Source organism: Primulina huaijiensis, chromosome 2 (genome assembly GCF_012295235.1).
Source record: "Primulina huaijiensis isolate GDHJ02 chromosome 2, ASM1229523v2, whole genome shotgun sequence".
Taxonomy (NCBI): Eukaryota; Viridiplantae; Streptophyta; class Magnoliopsida; order Lamiales; family Gesneriaceae; genus Primulina; species Primulina huaijiensis.
In genome coordinates this window covers 25,614,632-25,636,308 of record NC_133307.1, presented here as the reverse complement: position 1 = coordinate 25,636,308, position 21,677 = coordinate 25,614,632, and the positions used below count along the sequence as shown (strand labels likewise).

Genomic DNA, 21,677 nt, shown 5'->3' with positions numbered 1-21,677 from the left:
ATATAGTTTTGAAATGATGCACACCAATCGTTTACATTTATATAAATATCGAGCAAGTGTCACTTACATGTTAAATGTGATAAAACATGGCTAGCATCATGTGTTGTACTCTAGTATATACAAATATATTACCGGACCACGCAAATACCTTAGAATGATTATAAAATAAGATATCATAAGTAATATTTATTATTTTACTCATAACTTAATAAACACGTATGTATCCCTTATATATCAGTTAATCATTTTCTTAAATGGTTTGAAAAAGAACAAATGAATGTTAGAAAGTTAAAGGTATCGCTTGACCTCACTTGGGAGGCAATTAATAGGGAAGAAATTATGAACACTGTTTATTGACTCTTTTTTTTTTTAAAAAAAAAAAAAAAAAACTTGTGTTTATCGACTCTTTTAACCGCATAGAATTTGCTAAAATTCGAGGTGGGCTACCTTTTATTAATTTTATAACGATTTAATCTTGTAAGTTGATTTGTTTTGAGTTTGAATCTTGTAATTTTTCGATATTTAGTTTTCAATAAGTAACTTGCAATTTTATTTTTTTTTGGTTTTGATCTTTTTTGCATCCGAAGCCACTAAGTCTATCAAATATTGTTTATTTGAAACTAATACTCTCCCACATGTCTCATATGGCAATAATAAAGTCTATATTATAGCACACTAAAATACATATAAGCAAAATTAAAGGGAGACGACAAGTTTTTTCCTCTCATTTTGAAATATTATGTGTCATTTTGCATTATTTTTCTCATTTGTTTATATATATATTTATTTTAATGTGTGTAATATAGGTTTATTCATGCTACATAAGTTACGTACGAGAGAATCAATGTCAAATAAACAATTAATATTCGATGGTTTATTGGCTTCTAGCGAATAAAAGTTCAAAACAAAAAGAAATACAAATTACTGAACAAAAATCAAACATTGATCAATTACAAAAATCTAAAATATGTTAGTTACTAAAATTGTAATTTTTCCTAAAATAATATTCTACTCCACATACATCTCTTAATTATATATCTGAATATCTTCAAATTATTTTCAAAACATTTTATATATTTATACGATATCCAAAAATCTAAAATTAATATGGAAAATGTAATTGTAAAATAGATCATCTATAAAAGGGTAGGCTACAAAATAATAAAAATCCTCTTGAGGTGCATCTGGGGACAAACTATGTAAGCTTTGACTTGGAACTGAGTCCAAGTAGTGTGGAATGTTAAAATTATGACTTTTGCGTTTTTAGTAGCTCACGGTCAATGTCAATTATTCTATTACAATTAAATATATTTGTTGGTCATGAGAAGTGTTTAAGTTGGTGACCAGGTGAGTGTTTGATCAATGGTCGATGATTTTGATTCTCAATACTAATACTTTCTCGGATTAACCTTTCGCACATAGTTTTTCCAGTGTAATTTACTTGACTAATGTTATTTGTAGGCTACTGATTTAATTCAAAGATTTAACCAATACATCATATTTTATCATGATAGTAGGAGAATGAAAATTTAGAAGATGTATTAAAAGAACACAACAAAGACCCAACGGTGATTACTGGATGGTGATCTATATTCTAGAAAAAGATTCAGATTGAATCCTACATCCGCTTGGAGCACAACCAGAAAAATTCCACTAGAATCAAATTAAACACAAGGGACACAATAATGAGATGTTTCTAAGAGACACTCTGATATGTTTTCACAGAGTTTTTCCTCTCAAATCTTTCTCAATTAATCTATTGCTACGTACAGAGGGTGTATTCAGAAAATTAGTTCTCCTTTGCGTGGCTTGCCGCACGCATTCACTTATATATTTTGTGTTGCGCGCAGGTCTTTACAGAAGAAAAAAATTCTAACTACCATAACCCACCGCTCTTTTAGAAGTTAACCACGTGCTTGACCAATTGACCCAGTCAAGTTGACATGTTGAGTTTCATTCAACATCATATATCATATCAATAAGTAATTAACAGAATTAAGAAATGGGGAAAAAGTTGGGATTTCGTCGCGATTATTTGATGTTATATTAAGAACCAGGAACTGGGAAAAACTATTATGACCAACGAATAAACTCAAATAAATGAATTAAAGATCCCATCGACCACACATATCATTACAATTTCATGATTATGAACAAGATAATTAAACACTTGAAATGAAAACGATAAAGCTTTTCTTTTGTTCAAAAATAAGGAAAAAATAATATGAATTGTTTGAGACAGATGGCAGATTCGTAGTACTTACAGCCGTATGCATGCATGGAAGAAATATATATAGCTCAAACAAATTAAATTAAATTAAATTAAATTTGACTTAATGTTCTTTGCACATGTTGAATCCGAATTTGACTCCCCTACACAAGTATTAAAGTTTATACTCATATATATCCAGATATCTTATCGCCGGGATTAATATATATAGTGACCGATGACTAATAATATAATTTCTTCTGTAGAGGAGAATTCTGATTTACCAGGGAAAAAAAGACATCATTAAATTGGAAATATTCTGATTTCAATCTTATCCTTACCAAATCACATTCTTTTTCACTAAATTAGCGATTGTTAATTCTTGGTTTATTGCTGAATTGATTTATCAAAATAGTGATATGATAAATTTCTCATATATATATATACACACACACGATCAAGTCGATAAGATTCCAGGATGAGTCCAATACAACATCCAACCGATTCATTTCTCGGTGGAATGAGAGCATTAAATGCGTTCATATTTCGTGATCAACCTCGATCTTGTAACTTTGTTTCCATCCCCAGTGGTATAAATAGGGGGCCATAACCAGCATGTTAATTATATGATATACATACATCAAATTTGAAGTAATTTAAAATAATGAAGATCAAAGCTTTGGTTTTGCTCGCCATTGTCCTTGTTTCCTCAGCTTTCGCTGAGGAAGCTGTGTCCACACAACAGCTTCAAGATTCCTCAGCGGTCCCTCAAAAAAGTTAGATTCTGGCTGAGCAATGTTTTGAAATTATATGTCTCGATTTATTAAAAATTCACACCCCGGCATTCATTATGCGAGGGTATATAATTGGATTGAACATTTTCGTTTGATTCAACCTCTTGCAGGTGGAGAACCAAAACAAACCAACCAAGGTGGTCGTGGCGGCGGCGGCTACTGCCGAAACAGGTGGTGTTGCGGCGGCTGGGGGTACAACGGATGCAGACGTTACTGCTGCAGCCATGCAGATGCAGGTAACATATTCGGAAGGACACACCCCTACGTTGTTTAAAAATTCGCACCCCGACATTAATTTTGCAAGGATATTTAACTGGACTGAACATTTTCATTCATTCGATTCGAACTCTTGCAGGTGGAGAACCAAAAGAAACCAACCAAGGTGGTCGCGGCGGCGGCGGCTACTGCCGAAACAGGTGGTGTTGCGGCGGCTGGGGCTACAACGGATGCAGACGTTACTGCTGCAGCCAGGCAGATGCTGGTAAGCGTTATGCGGAAGAACACACCCCCTACGTTGTTTACTGTGTGTAAATAAATGTATATTTTTCAAGTTTATCAACTGTATATTTCCATTCAGAAAGTGAAGTTGAACCAGCTGAAAACTACGGAGGAGCTTATGGCGGCGGCTACGGCGGAGGTGGTGGCTATGGAGGCGGTGGAGGTTGCAAATACGGGTGCTGCGGAGGATGGGGTGGCAGAGGTGGGTGCAAGTGCTGCCGTACGGCTGAAGAAGCTGATGCATACATTCAAAGTGCTGAAGTGGAAAATATGAACTAGATTAATGTTGTAGTTGAGCTTTATAATAATAAAATGGAGTGCCATGTATATGTAGAAACGTGTTAGTATTCAAATAAATATTACATGGCTATGAATTATAATGATGCTAAGGTTATATAATAACAGATTTAAAATATTTGTGCTGATGTTTTTGTTTAAGTTGTGATCCACTGTTTGGTTTCTTATATTACTACAAATAATGGTGTTTTAAAGAAAGCATGACACTTTTACGAGCTATGGCAAAGATACAATTTTTTAAAAAATTATAGCAAATATTGTACATCCCTAAATTTGAAAATTATTTTATATCTTTAAATATTTACGACGAAGAAAAGTTTCTCCATGACTAACACTGCATCGAAACTGGTGCAAATGGCAACCATCAAAGCCTCTGAAATCAAGTATTAATTGATATAAGCCAGGCAAGCAACCACCATGTAAAAGAGTTCGCTTCTCAACAAAAGAACACACAAAAACTACAGATCACAATTTCAATAACAAGATCCCAAAGGATGGAATAAAAACCATGTGATATAACAAAACAAGAAACAATAATTTACATGACTAATTTCCGGTTCAATGATTCGATAATCATGATTTAACATCCCTTAGTACTCCCCCCTTTTCAAGTTCACCAACCAAGTCCCTGAGTGCATTTACATGAACTAATTTCCGGTTCAATGATTCAATAATCATGATTTAACATCCCTTAGTACTCCCCCCTTTTCAAGTTCACCAACCAAGTCCCTGAGTGCAGGAACCTTCGTGGCCAACGTCCGGTACAATCTTGAATATCGAGCTCGAGTTCCATCCGCTGTTCTAGCAAGAGCAAGTAAACTTAGAGCCTCCGGAAGAAGTGAAAATACTTCTTTCATCTCTTCAAGGTTCATATTTTCCAAAACAGATGGCCTCGGAACGACTCTAACTATTTCCCCGCCTTTAGGTTCTTGAACCCGTGCGTCAGCCTTGATGACCAGTTCAGAATTTGAGTTGGCCCCACACTTGATGATAAAGGGGGTTGTTGAGCCTGTGTTGAATTGCAAAACGTTCCACTGCCCAACATCGGTTTCAGCACCATATGAGGCGTCTACACCAAGTTTTGAAGCATTTTCTCCATCCTGTGGTTTGTCTTCCTCTTCAGAAGTTGACTGCATAAAACAACAATATGAGACATGCCTTTCGAGGACAGCCGAAACAAGAGAACTAGAAAATCTGTTAGGCCTGTTTGCCACGAGAATATCATATATGTCAGTCAGGACAGTCAAACATGAATATTAGCAAATCTGTAAGGCGTATGCTATTTGACTTTCTTATGAAAATTGATCCGTGAAATATAAGGGAATAAAGACAAGCCAGCATTGGATCTCATAATAGATCGGTCCTTATCCACTGCAATTTCCCAGATTTCATGGTCTTGGCTTCCTCAGCATCACATAATTGGCTCTTAAATAAAGTAATGTCTCGAGAACATTTCAGTTACTAAACAACTGGAGAATATTGCACTTCTCTGCCTCTAAGTTTGGAAAATCATATGCATTTATCTCCTTGTCTATAGGATTGGCCAGCACATGAATATTATGACAAGCCAACAACAAAAATGTCGGAAAAAAAATGGCTAACTAGAAAGCTAAAATCGAAACCCAATTAAATCTGTGTCACCCTAAAGAATTTGGAAAACCAATACCATGTTGCATAATATTAACAGCATACCAGCACAGCTTGTCGAGCTTCTGTGATATGATTCTGAGCACAAGGATGGTCAATGTCAAGTAAAGAAGGCATCTGTTCCATTAGTTCATCCAGAGAAGCAAGTAATGAATTCTTTTTAGTCTTACTGAGAACATTGACAGATGTTTGCCTCATTATATCCTGTTAAAAGAAAAACGCATGTCACATATTCTTTTTACTGGTCCATAATCTTATACCAGCCCAATTTAGGGGGGAAAAAGAAAAGAAAGAACAAAACAAAAAAAGAAGAAAGAAAGACTGTAAACCTTGACTTGCTTCAACATGCCATCAAGGGAAATTAATGATGCCAGTCTTGCATCCTCAGCAGCAGTAGAAGGATTTCGCATGGGCGCAGCACCATCTTCCAAACTCAAGATTGCCGCATCAATTTTCATTTGTTGCAAAATCTGATTATTCAAGCAAAATGACACGATTATTTAATTCGGGAACATCTCAACTGCATCAAGAAATAAGTTAAATATGGTCCTTTTTTGGAAAAGAAAAATGTATGACAAAATCTCATTCCCCAATATCTAATTGGCAATTAGAGAATAAATCAAAAGGGGAAGCACCTTTTTAACATGAAGAATAAGTGGTCAGCATATTGTTAAAAAAATTTACACAATGATAACAATATCCCAACCTGCAAATGTCATAATATTTCAACCACAGAACTTCACTCAGTCAGCATGAAGCCTTAACAGTAAAGGACTGGAACTTCAATGAGTTTCAGTCACCCTAAGGTTACATTTGAATGAAAACCCTTAATATAAATGTAGTCTAATCTTATGTGTGATTTCAAATCCTTCTACTTCAACTTTAATTAATTTTTGAATCAAAACAAGATATTTCAAACCTTCGTTATAGGAATCAAAAGTGAACGAAATATTTTAATCCAAACGCAACCCTGGATAATAAGGTTTGTTCACCCTTGGAAGCCAAGCAGCTGTTTCAGATTAGTTGTTTTTAAGATCCTAGTTCAAAAATCGGATACACTTGGTAATTTTCACATCAGTATGAAAAAATCAAAACTGCTGTATTTTTACTTCTAGTAATTAAACAGTCAGTTAACAAGAAAGAAAAAAAAAGAAGCGAAATCGGTTAACTGCTGGAACAGGCATATATGATAAATGTATTCATGGCTTTGACAAACAAGCATGAAATGTCAACAAAATTTACGTAAAGAAACAGAAAATGAAGGACCACCCGCCAGTAACGGAAAATGAGAATGCTAATTCATGGAACATCGGGATAAAATATATTTCCACACAGTGTGCAAATAAAAGGAAAAAACACTGATATAGTGCTGACCTTCCTTCTCTTGTGATCCACAGACTCCAGAGCTGAGCGCAGTTTAGCTACTTGTGCAGGATCATCTGCAACTTCGGCTGCCAAAGTACCAGCAATATCCTGATAGATAAAAGGAATATCAACTATTTATGAAAAAAAATTATCAATAAAATGCATGGAGGCTGAGTAACCTAACTACATTATTACTCTAAACTTCAGGGGGGGGGGGGGATTCAAATTCAACACTGAGCAAGATAGGGAGTAGAGAACATCAGAAGACCACTGTGCAAATGTCAGCATACAATAATGAGAAGAATTATCCCATGACTAGAGGACGAGCACAGTAAAATGCAACGGTCATTGTACCTTCAAGTGCTGCAATTGAGAAGTATAAATGCGCCTAGCATACTCAGATAAAAGCTTCCCAAGAGCATCTGAACTAGGAGGTTGGGCAGCACCAAGTCCTGCCATCCAACCATCCATTATTGCCGTAGAAAGAAGTTCCAGTTGACCAGTTGCTCCCGCTACTGTATCATCAGTTACAGAAAGAAAATCAAAGTTTTCTGCAAGCCAATTTCGGATTTGGCGCTGGAGCTCACCCGCAGGGGTGTGAACAAAAAGAGCTGCAAGAGCCTTGTTTCCAACTGCAAAGCTTTTAGCATCTTCAGTTATTTCCCTAAGCTTCCCCCCTGTTACATGTTGTTTCCATGTTTCCTGTATAGAGAATCTAAAGTGTCAAACAAATTACAAAGTAACTAAAAGGTTGCAAACAAAAAAAATGATCATTGAAGGACTAAAACAGTATATGAATATAAAAAAAAATCTTTGGTGGATACACCATGATGCCAGGTAACTGAAAAGCGTAGTGTTATCTTTCTTGAAAAAGAAAAGGAGGATCTCCTGAGGAAAAGTTAAAAAAAAGACCAATGCAATATATTATTTTTCTTAAAAAGCAATGGAAATAAATTCAAGTGAGTTTATTTATCATTATTATAGAAGGTACTGAAATAAAGCAATGTATAATTATGATGTAAACTATCTGGAGCATAGATTGTATTTTAGATCATATCTTGGAGGGGGAAGAATTTCACTTCCAATGTCTCACCGAGAAAAAAATACGAAAAAAGAAAAACATAACCCAGAAAGATAATGGAAATCATACTGACAATATACAATAAAAAATATCACCCAAGCCACCTGATCGATGCCACGTATCTTCAAGACAACTGAAGACAGCTTTGATTTTTTTTCCTGTTTTATATTCACTTTGAACGCTTGAATCTGTTCCTGAGTCAATGCATTTCTTATGCTTGACTCATATGTCACAGGAGATCTTCCAGGACTGTTACTGCGGCTCGTGCTTCTGCTGCGCCCACTACTAGGTTTCTCCAGAAAGCGCTCAACGGGTAAAACCTGATTTATAACAAAAGAAATAATTTCACTAGAAGGCCACATTATTTTATGCTAACATAGATACATAAAACTGCCAAATGAAATGGAAAACAATTTCCAGTACCTTAATGGATTGCAACTCTGGTGACCGAGCAAGAAGCGACCGAATGTACAAAATCCTAACACGTGAAACAAGCATTGTATCCATCACCCTCTTTGGCTCCATTTTACGAATAAAAGCAAATACAGCATCCCTAATTTCAGCAAGTATTTCATGCTCTCTAGAAGCACCTGCTTTAATAACTGCAGCTAGAACCTGTCGAATACAAACAAGCATCAGAAAATGAGCAATTTGTGATATAACATTAGTAAAGCATTTGGCAGATGGTGATTACTCGGTTCAGTTATTTCAAAGTGCAAAAAATTTCAGAAGACCTTACATGGTGAAAACATGAATAATTAAGACATAAAAAAACATAAGAATGGTGCCAGTACACCAAACAGGAATAACACAAAACTACAGCGAGTAAATTGTAGCATCTAGAGCACCCTAGTATACAAAACTCTTCTTACAAGAATCAAAAGTAGCTCAAGTGTCTCCACGAGGAACTGAAAGGGTTTTGTTTCTGGAGGAATTGACAGGGAATAAAATGAGTTCTGTAATTCGGTGGACTTAAGGTGCATGGAAAACATCGTCGCAAATAAGTGCTTCGAGGAATTAAAAATTGCAGAATAAAACAACCTTGATGATGATTCATATGCGAGTGATATTCTTAAAGACAGTGAAATAGAAGCAGGAAATTAACAAATACAAATTGTTACTGTGAGAAATTAACAATTGAATATATAGGAAAACCTAGCCATACCAGCATCAAAAGCTTGTTTGCTCCATCTGAGATTGCAGCAAGACTGTCATACTGTTCTGGATCAAAATCATTCAGGGCAGAAGTAAGATATTCACCAGCTGGAGTAGTTTTAACCTTATCAATATCAGATTTAACCAATGCAACGGTGCCGCCAGTCTTATCAGGGATCAACTGCAAAGAACCATCACCACCAGGTCTTCCTTTGCCATTAGTATTATCGTTCCTGTAAAGAAAAAATTAAAACGAATGAGAGAAATTTCCATCAATAGAAAAAAATGATGCTAGAAACATAGGGAGAACACAAACTTTGAGTTTTTCAAAAACCAGACAGAAGAGAAATGCACCTTCCTATGTCTTGAGGCTTGCTGAGCGATCCCCTCAGAGAAGGACTCGACACCTGGGGAAAAAAGATTTTGTGACTAATACATGGAGGTAAAAACAATACAATACTCTTGCATAAGCTAGGACAAAAAAGAAAAATATCGCACACCAAATTGAACTGCTGGCACATGCAACAGAATTTTAGATAGTGATAAAATAACCTGAGGTGATCCAGCAAGAGATGCTTTTTCTGTCAATCTGTCAAATAATTTCTCATTTTCTTCATGCAATCTCTGGAAAATAAGAGGACAAAAGAAATTCATCCTTCTAGCACATAATATCACTCTACTGCTAGAAAAGAAAAATAAATATGTCTCCATGTCTTCTAAATTTAACAGTGGTCATTGACCATTACCACGAAGACAAAAATTCTGGCCTCATCTCTTTGCAGTGGAAGCTCAATAATGAAATGCTATAAGAAAAATTCTCACATAATCCTATATGAGAACAATAAAGTACCTCAATAAGCGCATCACGTTTCTTGAGTTCCTCCTCAAGCCGTTTGGTAACTGCGGAAGAATCCATGCCATCCCCTGTGGCTTTGTTGCTGGTTTCATCTTCAGCCTGTGATTTAGAGCCATTTGCTGACTTGGTCTCACTAGAAAGAAGGGATTCACTTAATTGTGATTCGGCGTTCCTCAGTTTGGCCTATAAATGAAAGTATTAAAAGTGACAAGTGACAAAATTCAGAGGTCGCTCGTGCCATTATCAGCTGATAAGATATCTAATAAAATGTTATCTGAGAACTGCTAGCAGATTTTGGAGTAATGAAATAAACATTGGAAATAGAAAGCCAAACAAACTAATAAACTTCTACCACAAACACAATGCAACCGTAAGGCTGTTATTTCTGAAAAAACAATTTACATGTTCCACGTCAGAAAGCCAAACATCATGTTCTTTAAATATATTATCCTGATAGTGATGTAAGTTTCAAAAGAAATAATAATGTGTTGGGTAATGAGAATATATCTACATTTATCATTTACAACTATGCTGTGGACTGAGACTGGTTCGTTAAAATAATCCTTCCTCATCCAACATCTGGTGCACTTTTTCTTACTTGGCATCAAAACCATTGGCACAGCATAAATCACTATTTTTCTCGATTATTCATCACATGGGAGAGAAGGGCCTAGCATCTTCCATCTACAAAATTGTCCTCATCACTATACTAAATCCAAATTACTGAAGTTATTTTCAAACTGAAAAATTGAAAAGAAAAAGAGAAGATGAGGTGTCATCTTCAAAAGATATGGCCAAGGGTAAGGCCGGTGATAATAATCAAGAGAGAATTGTTGTCCACAGAAGTGATGTTAGATGGAGGAGAAAATCTGGAAAGTAACAAGAAATAGAATGAAACAAGGAAAAATCGGTGTCCACGGTCAAAGTTTTTAGCAACTGTTCAATTCCAACTATCAATTTCTAATTCGCATTCTCTCGCTGTAGCATTTTTGCGAAGGTTGCTCTTGTTCCCTAGATCTCCTCCTCAAATTAAGCTGAAGGTAAGTTTCAAATGAAATATAAGAAATCGAGAGGAAAGAATTGCCAGGAAGAGAGAAAAATACTGATGGTGGAGAAGATGATAAGATAGAAGGTCAGGGCAGTGTTTGCTTGGCATGATAAGGTAACAAATAGTCACACTTTTTTCATGGGTTTGTTGAGTAATTTATTCATTTCGATCTGTTAAGCCCAATTCTGGCACATACCACTCACGGAATTTGATCCTTTTTTGCTTGAAATTTTATCCAAGAAAGTGGATGCTTTTACTTAAACCCACAGTACCCGTGATTGACATGTATATTGATCACAACACCCACCAATGTAAAAATGAATACAAATACAAATCTAATTAAAAATGAAAATAGAAAAGATATATTTGTCTTTGCTTAATAAATATAAAAATACTATACCATATGCAATCATGATCCCAAAAAAATTATTTATAACTCGTGATTTAAGCGTGATGTCCGGGTAAAATATGATAAGATTAATGAGGATAATGATCACACGAAAAACAAAAATAATGCTTATTAATAAAGGTAAAACTGTCCGACTTATTAAAAAATTACATANTATATAAATCAAATTAACTATCTCTTCACAATCAATCACTCAATCATTCCATCAAACTACCTGGACAGCCGACAGCCTAGGTGTTTAGAATCAATACCAAATGATAAATATCGTAAGAGATGATAAATATTACCAGATACTTAAAAATATAAAGTACCCTGTTCTTGAGATTATAGAGGAAAATATCTAGCCTGCTCTCTATGTAGATAAAGATGATACTGGACAAATGAGGTGCAACTTACTCAAAGATGAGATGGGGCCAAATAGGCCATTGAAATGAAGCTAGGAACTTGGTATGTTTATATCTCAAAATATTTTAACCAAATGATAAAGACGTCCTACATTGTCAAATGTAACTTAAATCACTTAACCCGGAGGAGTCAATATTTCAGTCGGCAAAGGCACTCCCACTCCAAGTTTTCCACATATCAAAAACAGAAAAAACATGAATTTACATCAGCAATAATAACAATTATAAATAACTATAACTCCTGGTGAGATGAATATGCACACATAATTTAGTTTGCCAGATGATATTTTACTTCTCTGCAACATTCTATAATAAATTTGAAGATAACCGCTGCAGAGGCAAGCATTCAAACTGAACCCTTTTCAACTATATACATATTTTTCATTTAGAATCCAGTAACGAGTAACATAAAATTAAAGTGTCAGGGTATTTAATAGATGTTCTTCAGACATAACGCTTCCAGAGAAGCAAATGAAAATGATAATCTGTCATTCGCACTATTCTATTTTTGACAAATACAAAACATTTCAGTATCACCCGTTCCCAAAAAAAAGATGCAGCCACTTGAAGTAAAACGGACCCAAACAAAACATTCTACAGTAAGTTATAGAGGAGTTAAGTGGACAATTCACATCCAAATTTACCTTAAAGAACGTCAAAGGAATAATATAGGAATTTTGGATCAACCTGTAACATCTGAATTGTTGAATCCCGATGTTGGATCTGCATCTTTTGTTCTTGTTCCACTTGTAACAACTGAGAAAGTTGGTTCCTGATTTGTGTATTCTGATCCTTCTCTAATTTACATTTATCTGCAAGCATCATATTTTCTGACTGCACAACATGACAAGAAGGTTTAGCTGTTAACAAGAGAAGGAAACTTAAGTAAAAGTTGAATCGCTAATAGTGCCGTCACGTTTCAAAAGAATAATCAACCGTCATCTGGTTCATTAACAATCCATTGTGAAATATTGAAGAGAAAAAGCTAACAAGTACTCTAGCAAGAAATCAGAAATGTCAAAGGGATATGAGAGTGACTCGTACATGACCAGTTTTGAGTTTTTATTCACCATTACCCAAATTAAAAAAGGAAGAGGCAAACTGTTGTCCACCAGTGAGACCAAATCTTCACTAGAAAAGACTTCAAAAACCAAGTAGAGTCATTCTGTAGACCACAATATTGGAAATCCGACAACGAGTAATCAAATCTAAAGTGTTGAACATACGATCACACCCCCATAAAATCGTCATGGTCATTACATAGAGAAAAGAAAAAAATTATTTCAATATGCCAACAATTTATCAAAGGATAACATCTTTTTTGTTCAGTTTCATGCATCCAAGCACTTGTGAGCATACCATGACGGGTATAAATTATGGCTTTTGTTGACTGGAGAGAGAATTATAATTTATTTCACCTTATGATAACATAGATACCTCTGTTGACAGAGTCAAATTTATGAGGCAAAATTTATATCTGGATTGTTATTTCGAAAAAACCTTGCAAATAGTTGAGTAGGATGATCAGGATGCAATGGGCTGCAGGCTGAAATTTGATTATTTTTATGCTCACGAGAATTATAATGTAGCCTTAAGCAGCAGGATTTGCTAAACCAGGTTCTTGCTTACAAGCACACGCCACATACTCATGAACGGTTGATGCTGAGTTCTGTCAATAATCTACAGCAGCAGCTTTCCTTTGTCTTAGCTTTTGGTCACTTAGTTCACATTATAATAAAATTTGACTCCAAGTAAGACATAGGTTACATAAAAAAATTTATGATGAAATCATTCAATTGATCTAGTACATAAAACTAGACATTTGCATTTACAATAATAGCCAACTGAATGCAAAGTAAAGATACGCAATAAAAAGGTTCCAGTAGTTATACAGAGCAACACATTGTGATAGGAGTACTTAAAGAGTATAGGAAAACTATGCCAAAGAATGATTTCACGAACCTTTAAATCTGACTGCAACGTAAAAGAAACTTTCCAAGCTTTCTGAACTTCATTATATAGCAAAACACACTGGTCATTCGCAAGCTTCAGAGCTTGTTTCAGTTCCATAACTTCTAACTTCAGGTTGCTAATTTCATTTTCCTTTTCACCTAATTCTCTCCGCGCATCATTTGCCTACAAGAACATTGCAGTTGAAATTCAGTACAAAAGAAATCGCCGTCAGATTCATCATGACGATTTTTCACTAGCATGCTGATCATGAAATTAGCACCATGCTTGTGATAAAATGGTCACGACAATCATAGCCATCTAGATAAAGGTTATGAACTTTTTGACAATGGTTGTGACATGATCAAAGGAGACAGCATTGCTCATTATGACGATCTTTTTTATATCCCTCTTAATCAAGAATATTTGCTATGTGGGAAAAAAAAAAACGAAGCCAATTATAAAGAAATTTAGCAAACTTACCATATCTCTCCACTTCTTGATTGTATCTCGATTACCAAGGCTCAACACAGCATTGCGAGCTCTTGCAGAAAAATTAAGGGATGATAATGTCTCAGAAATGTTTGATGCATTTGGACTAACATTGACTATCATCAATGTTTTGGAACTTCCACCTGCATGATAAATGAAAAAACAGATCTGAATAGGCTGAGAACTATCAAAAAAGAAAGAAATTTTAAATAAAAAAAAATGTATACGCTTAAAAAGTATAAATGAACAGAATGTACGACAATATAGGTGAATAAACAAAAGGTTTAGCATTTTTCACATATATTTTTTGATGCATTGGGTTGTCTAAACTGCAAAGAGTGTCATTTCTTATGTGAATAAGTACTGTAGTCAGTATTATTTTAAAATAAAGTAATGGAGACAATGAAGAAGCACTTGTGAGTAGTTAGCTCAACAGAAGTGGAGCAAACAATAAAAATGCAGCTGCAGATGCACGAACATTGCCCAGGTCTTAGCAAATATATTTTTGTATCGAATAAGACACCTAAAATTAGTATCTTCACAAACATATAAAAAACATCGACAACATGGAAAAGTATAATATGAAAAAAGACTAATACCTAGAGAGTCTGCGAGAACTTTTGTAAGCACCGAATTTTCGTACGGAACATTGTCTTTGTTAGAGGTCAAGGATGCCAAAACATCACCCAACCTGTATGTACAACATTGAAAACAATCAATAAGAACTAGTAAACAAACGGCAAGAAATGAACAAGTGGACAAACTAAATAAATAGCTATCTCACAAGTCAAAACTTTGCATAGAACTTGTACTTTCCCTATGGTTAGTAACAGAGAAAAGGGTATACTAATGTGCCCTAAAAACATAATAAGTTAACAAGAAGATATACTTTCCCTGTGAGCACCATTTGCAACAGTGATTTACAATGTATAGAAATATCTTACAGTACCTTATCAACAAAGGAAACAACAGTCATCATGTCACTGGTTTTATCACATTATGGCTAACTTCATTGCAAGACTTCCATCCCAAATATAAAATTTTATTTCAAGACATGAAACTCTCACTTACGCTGAGAGTGATTTCCAGACATGTAGCAACTCTGTGGCACGGTCCCCAGTGTCTTCTTCAGCGCTTGTACTCTCACGTCCAGCCAAATCAACAAGAGAAAGCTTGCTATATGAATTCTCGCCCGTTATCAAGTTCTTATAATATATGTGTATCATGACAATCCTACAAAACAGCAAGCCAAAGAGAAACAAACAAATTAGTTTATAAAACGTAGGAAAATTTTATGAATTCAAAAGAAGAGTTTGGTTGATTTTTCTTTCAATACTGAAATTTCTAATCACAGATAGAGATTGATTTTAACAAAGGAAAAAAAGGCCATAAGTGGCAAGAACTAACACTATCATACACAATAGACATCAACGCACTTCAGTTTTGGCAGAAATATGTATCTGTGGGGACTAAGAGTAGGGGTCCTAAAAAGTTAAGCTTGTATTACATCAATTTGATATCTATACACAGTAACAAATAGAAGGTAAAATTCCTACTGGAACAGTGGAACATAAACAGAATCAGCAGTTCTTACACATATAGCTGTTTAAATATGAGCTTCACATAAAATTGGTTTATTTGATTAAAACTCTGACAGAAATCAAGAATATTTCATTTATTGATAATTTAAATAATGAAGTTTTTAAAGAAAAATGAATGTTCCATCAAGTCTGATCTATGAAAGGTCCACATGATGTAAACTCCAAAATACAAAATTCTGCCACATAGAGAAAGAAACGAGATGGATGGTCGAAGTATCTCCGTAAAGCTTATTGACCTTTCACAATAGTATGAATGATGTAAGAAATATAAACGAGGTTTATCAAACAACTAATAGCAGCAATGAAAGACAAACACGAAAAAACAAGAAGCGATCGATGCTAAAAATCATACAGATGGGAGACTTTAAACTTCAAAACATCGGATCCTCGATTGTGGAATGCTGCTTTCAGAACTTTCGAGAACTCTATTGGATTATCAATTTTCTCCTGCACATGTTCTACAAAACAGTCCAGTGATTCAATGCGGACCTTTGAAACAGAATTTCCAGATTCCAATAGCAAGTCTCTTATCTACAAAAGCATATGCAAGGTCCAACATCAGATATAATAAAGATGTTGAGCATTAGACATAAAAAATATGCCAAGAAAGTAAAGAAAATATTATATCAAACAAAATTGTGGGGCAAAAGGAAAGGAACCTGATCATTATAAAGCTCAAAGACTGAAACAGAGAAACTATATCGAGATGTAGAAGTTGAATCCGAGTTTGATAAGTCAAAAAGCTCCTCAAAAGAACGAGCATATAGACCACGATCATGGCTGGATCCTTCCTGCAGGAAAATGAGTGTTATTAGAAAGATAGAGATATCATCAATTTGAACAGCCGGAGGATGATAATTGTATAGCATTCAAGTTATTCAATATTGTACTGAATGAAAATCAGTCAGCCTTATTTTGATATAAAACTTTACAAAAGTACAACAAATTTCCACGTAAGCATGACTATGTCTAAGAAACATACAAGGGAGTGGGACCTGACAAATATCCAAAGATAATGCTGCAAAAACACATAGCAAATATGAAACAGAAAGAGACAGGAAAGAGGACATACCATAGTATATGTCTTTCCTGAGGATGTTGGACCATATGCAAAGATAGATACATTATATCCATCAAATGCTGACTGAATGAAGGACTGAATATCGGTGAAAAGATCAGCTGCAATTGGATGAACTTCGTTAATGCATGCAATAACCAGCTGAGAAAATTAAAGTAAATTGACAATACTAGTTCCACCTTGTCCAACATGAGGTCCATAAACCCAATCAAACTCAAAATCCTTCTTCGGATTCGAGAGGCTATCATCACCGGTATTCACACGAAGCGTAAAATTATCAGGAAATTCAACAATGGATGGACCTTCATCTTCAAAACTTGGCCTAACACGACAAAACACCCTAATCTTTCCTGCAATAGATAAATCCAGCCTCATATAGGAGTGAATTGTTGTCAGTAGAATGTGTATCTTATGCTTTTCAGACATCACAACAGAATTGGAGGCAGGAAAAACATAAGACAGCTTTCAGAAACTGTTACCTTTGGCAGTCAATAAGTCATTAAATAACCTTTTCTTCTCAGATAGCAATGGGGAAATTCTAGCTTCTGTTTCAAGGGCAGCCTGATCTGAAAGTAGATGAGAATGCATTCCAGCAAACTAAATTTGTCAAGACTACACCCATACACACCTTTTTTTTTTTAACATTTAGCATAAAACTTAAAACTCAAACTCAGCATATGCTTAACATGCCATAGTGAACAAGAATTTAAACAACTGTAGGTGGAGTTGGCTTGTGGTTTGAGTAGACTTAGAAGCAACAAAGGAAAAAAATCATTTTATACTAGATAATGAGTTTGGGATCAGATTTAATACAACCAGTGAAGCTGAAAGAGAGGAGGTTCAGAAGAAAATATACCCAACAACTAAAAACATATTAAGAGGAAAGTAGAAATGAAAGCTTTTACGGTTACTTGTAACAAAATGCAGTTTGAAACGCCCATTATGTTTGAATCAGATTCTACTGATAATATTTTTACAATGCTTATGCATCCTTTTACTATGTTTAAATCTATGTTTCACTCATTTTTACGTGAGATGTAATTTATTACCTAACTTGCGGGTTTTCTCAGCAAGTACACCTAAGTAACGCGTAACTCGATCAAGTTTTGCACTGGAATAGTCTTGAAGATCTGTAGCTTCCTGCCTCAACTGCATGTAATCTTCCCTAATAAGCTGTCCAAAACAAATTAGGAACTGTCATTTTTCTGAAGTAACATTTTTTTTTTGTCATTGGACTAACAGATTCTTCGCACTAAAGCTGAAAACAAAATCATCGATTTCTTACTACTTTAGGCCATATCCAACCCATAATTCTATTTTAACACAATATTTGCAGGAATATATCACGATTTTTGCACCAATCATTAAACTCATCTTCAACATATCTACTTCAAGTTTTACTCTAAAAAAATATTCTTAAAATGGTCATCATCAGTTTATTCAAAAAATTTATTTTGTTTCACCAAATTTCAAGTTATAAACTTATTAATATATTTACATATTAATTACATTTAATTCATTTTTAATTCAATTTATTTGAATAACTAACTCACTTACTTTAGAATTATTAAGTATCATAATAAATTAAATAATACAAAGAAAAACATTATATATTTGATAAAAAAAGATTTAATGAATTATATTGTTCTATTTATGTAAATAATATTAATTTCACAAATAAATTAACTATAAATACATTGAAATTATATTTTAAATTACAACTATTTTCATAGTAATTAAGATAATTTTAAAAAATAAAAAATAAAACCCTTTTTGCGCCAAAGCTAGCACCATGGATGACACACAATGGGAGTTAACAGCCGTCTATATCCAACAATTGTTCTATACCAAAATCATTGATTCTCCCACAAAACTTCATTCTGGCAATATCCTTAAGCCATATATTGGAGCACTCTCCATATCCTCTGGCACTTAGAAGAGACATATTTACATGTAAAAGAATCAGTTGCTGCACCAGTTCTAGCACGAAAAATTTACTGATGTACGTGTACATTAAATTATATGCAATGCTCCAAGGTTTCCAGTATTAACTGACGACAAAATACCTGCAACTACTTCCACGAACAACGATATGTAATTTGATTGTGCTACTATGTTTATAATTTTCAGAAAACCAGACAACTAGGCTGTTGAAATTCTTCTGTCACCATACCACCACACTGAGAATTTAACACCATGTCCGATCAATTATAAACCAGCGGCCACAAGCAAGAAACAGTACAGAAGACACCTTCTAGAATCTAACACATGGCCTTGTGAACAATCCATGACACCACAAATATCAAAATAGCATTAGAAACTTCAAACCTCAAGATTCGATTTTTACACACAGTCAATACAATCCCAACAATCTTTAAATATACACATCTCTGAACTTCTAAATGAGCTGAAAGTTTTCAATTTACTGACATTTCACTCTACAAAACCAACACTCCCAACAAGCACGAAGGACGATTATGCAAAAGCTAAGACATCGTAGACGCATTCCCAAAGTACAACACATCAATAAATCTAAGACAAATACCCGAAAACATAGATTAAAACATAGACCTTGACTTTATCTTTGAGTCGCTGGAGTTTGGAGAGCTCGGAATGAGATGACACGGCAACAGAGTAACGGCGGAGTGAAGGAGCGACCGATGCCTTGATATACTCGTCACGCTCCACTGACTTCCTGGGCTGGAATCCTGCCACCTCCCAGTTCCAGCGATTATTGCTCCCTCTCTGCTCCGCCATTTCGTAAAGTGATCCTCGATCGATCCGAAATCGGCAGCAATTGAAGTGGACGACAGGTGAAATCACATAGAATTAAATCGAAAATTGCAGATTGGGAGCGGAGCGAAGATGAGCATGTGAGCAAGTATTTTTTCTCTCCACTGAATTGTGGCTTTTAAATTTTCAGCTTTATTTTACAGTGATAATCTGGTTCAAATTTTTAGTGGTGGTACAATGGAGACGTCGTCGTTTTAAAACTATTTGTAACGGAATTAAATACTAGAGCTGAGTATTTTACAATTTTTTTATTTTATTGAAAATTATCTAAAATAAAGTATTATTATTAACCAAGAACTTGGTTTCCCTTCCAATTTACTTATTAATTGCTTGAATTATTTCGCCGTCAATAAAAATAATTAATTTCAACAATTTTTTTCCCGAAAACCATGTAATATGTGTGTGTCGTTAATCTAGAAATGGTTTTAAAAAACAAATAATTTGTTATATATTGCTATTTTGTTGTTATATTGTGGAACTATGCCTCTATATATGCTCAGGGACGTATCCATGTAGAGATTATGGTGGGCTGTAGCCCTCCTTTATCATTGGATTTTGTGTGATATATCTATTCTATTTTATTAAAATTGAAGATATAATAATAACTATTTAAGAAAGACATCAATTTTTTCTTCCAATTTTATCTTTATATGATATTAATATTATATTTTTTTGTTTTTTTTATTTCAACACACACTTTTATTTTTACTTTTTTTATTTCAACAATTCAAATATCAATTTAGTCCCTCCATAACTTGTCAAATTTCAATTTAGTCAATAGATAATGATAAAAAAAACTGTACATACACGCATCGCGTGTGCAGAGTAACTAGTATATGTCTCGTAATGCTCATATCATCTATCTTCTTACATACAGAGACACAAAAAATATCATTTTCATGTAAATTTTAATAGTTTAGTAGTTGTATATTTTATTTTTCTTGCAAATATATTTTTTTTCAACAACATGTCAGATGATTGATATCAGTCTCTATATGTATGTTCATTTAATAAGATACGCTCCTAGAAGTTATACGATTTAATCTTATATCCGTAATCGAATGTTAAAACATGCACTCAGAGAAACAATATTTGATTGCGGATTCGGATTACGAGAAGTATCGGAAACCAAATCTTGATATATATCCGAGCATCCAATGTCACGATGTTTGAAACGTCGCGTCCAACACAGTCAATCAAGACATCACATTGCGCATTTAAATACATACATCACTTATCGGTCGTCATCGTCCGTCGATGACCGGTGGATAATCGGTTGTAGGACAATGTCTAGTGACAAAACTTTCGGTCAATCCAGTTTTTCATCTCAATCTTTAATAATGCTACATTTTGACTATGTTTATACTTTTCAAACACATAACAAATTTCCTCAATATTTGGTGACATTTTATTTAGGACAAAAATATTAAATTTAAACAGGTGTAGATAGAGATGTGTCTGGTCGGAGTCCGCTGGTGCGTTACTCTAAGTTCCACCATTTACCAACTCCTTCGATAACAATGCGGTATAAGAAGCTTGAAAAGTTCGGGTGAAGAAGATAACAATGTAGAAATTTTTTAACTGAAAACTTTTAGGCTTTCATTGGAAAATTATGGGTTTGTTGTCTATGTACAATCATTAAAAAAAGGTTACAAAAATTATAATTTTTAAAAATTATAATGTACAAATATTGAATTTTATTTAGAAACTCGATTAATTCGGTTTAACCAATGTTTTATAAAAATCAATTAAAATCAAACTGGATAAACTAATTTGATTTTTAAATTCAGAGTTTTCAATTAATCTAACAAAATTTTCGAATTAAATCGGCAATGTCGCTCATTTCGTAGCATCTATCCATAATTTTGGTAATATTATACTTTATTATTATAAACTTTGTTAATTTTTAAGGTTTTAACAATATTATTAATTTATTTAATATGATTTGTTTATCGATATTGTTAGTTTTTTTAATTGAAATAAAATAATATTATTAGTAT

At 34.2% G+C, this 21,677-nt stretch overlaps 2 protein-coding genes across 2 annotated transcripts; one reads left to right on the top strand and one right to left on the bottom strand.

Annotated features, from left to right (window-relative positions):
• The first annotated feature begins 2,742 nt into the window (after positions 1–2,742).
• LOC140957897 (uncharacterized) lies at positions 2,743–3,914 on the top strand. The gene is made up of 5 exons (XM_073415319.1): positions 2,743–2,799; positions 2,923–2,985; positions 3,114–3,239; positions 3,359–3,484; positions 3,581–3,914. The coding sequence occupies exons 1-5, from the start codon at positions 2,743–2,745 to the stop codon at positions 3,773–3,775; spliced, it is 567 nt and encodes a 188-aa protein (XP_073271420.1). The 3' UTR covers positions 3,776–3,914.
• A 304-nt stretch (positions 3,915–4,218) lies between these two features.
• LOC140970981 (kinesin-like protein KIN-14B) lies at positions 4,219–19,808 on the bottom strand. The gene is made up of 23 exons (XM_073433004.1): positions 19,456–19,808; positions 17,934–18,057; positions 17,364–17,450; positions 17,064–17,234; positions 16,879–16,985; positions 16,466–16,597; positions 16,159–16,337; positions 15,277–15,438; positions 14,805–14,896; positions 14,197–14,348; positions 13,726–13,899; positions 12,451–12,597; positions 9,897–10,085; positions 9,599–9,670; positions 9,401–9,453; positions 9,057–9,279; positions 8,315–8,506; positions 7,996–8,211; positions 7,165–7,512; positions 6,820–6,918; positions 5,775–5,915; positions 5,491–5,649; positions 4,219–4,928 (listed from the first exon to the last, which is right to left on the bottom strand). Exons 1-23 carry the CDS (start codon positions 19,639–19,641, stop codon positions 4,473–4,475), a joined length of 3,861 nt encoding a protein of 1,286 aa, XP_073289105.1. The 5' UTR covers positions 19,642–19,808; the 3' UTR covers positions 4,219–4,472.
• Between the last annotated feature and the right edge of the window lie 1,869 nt (positions 19,809–21,677).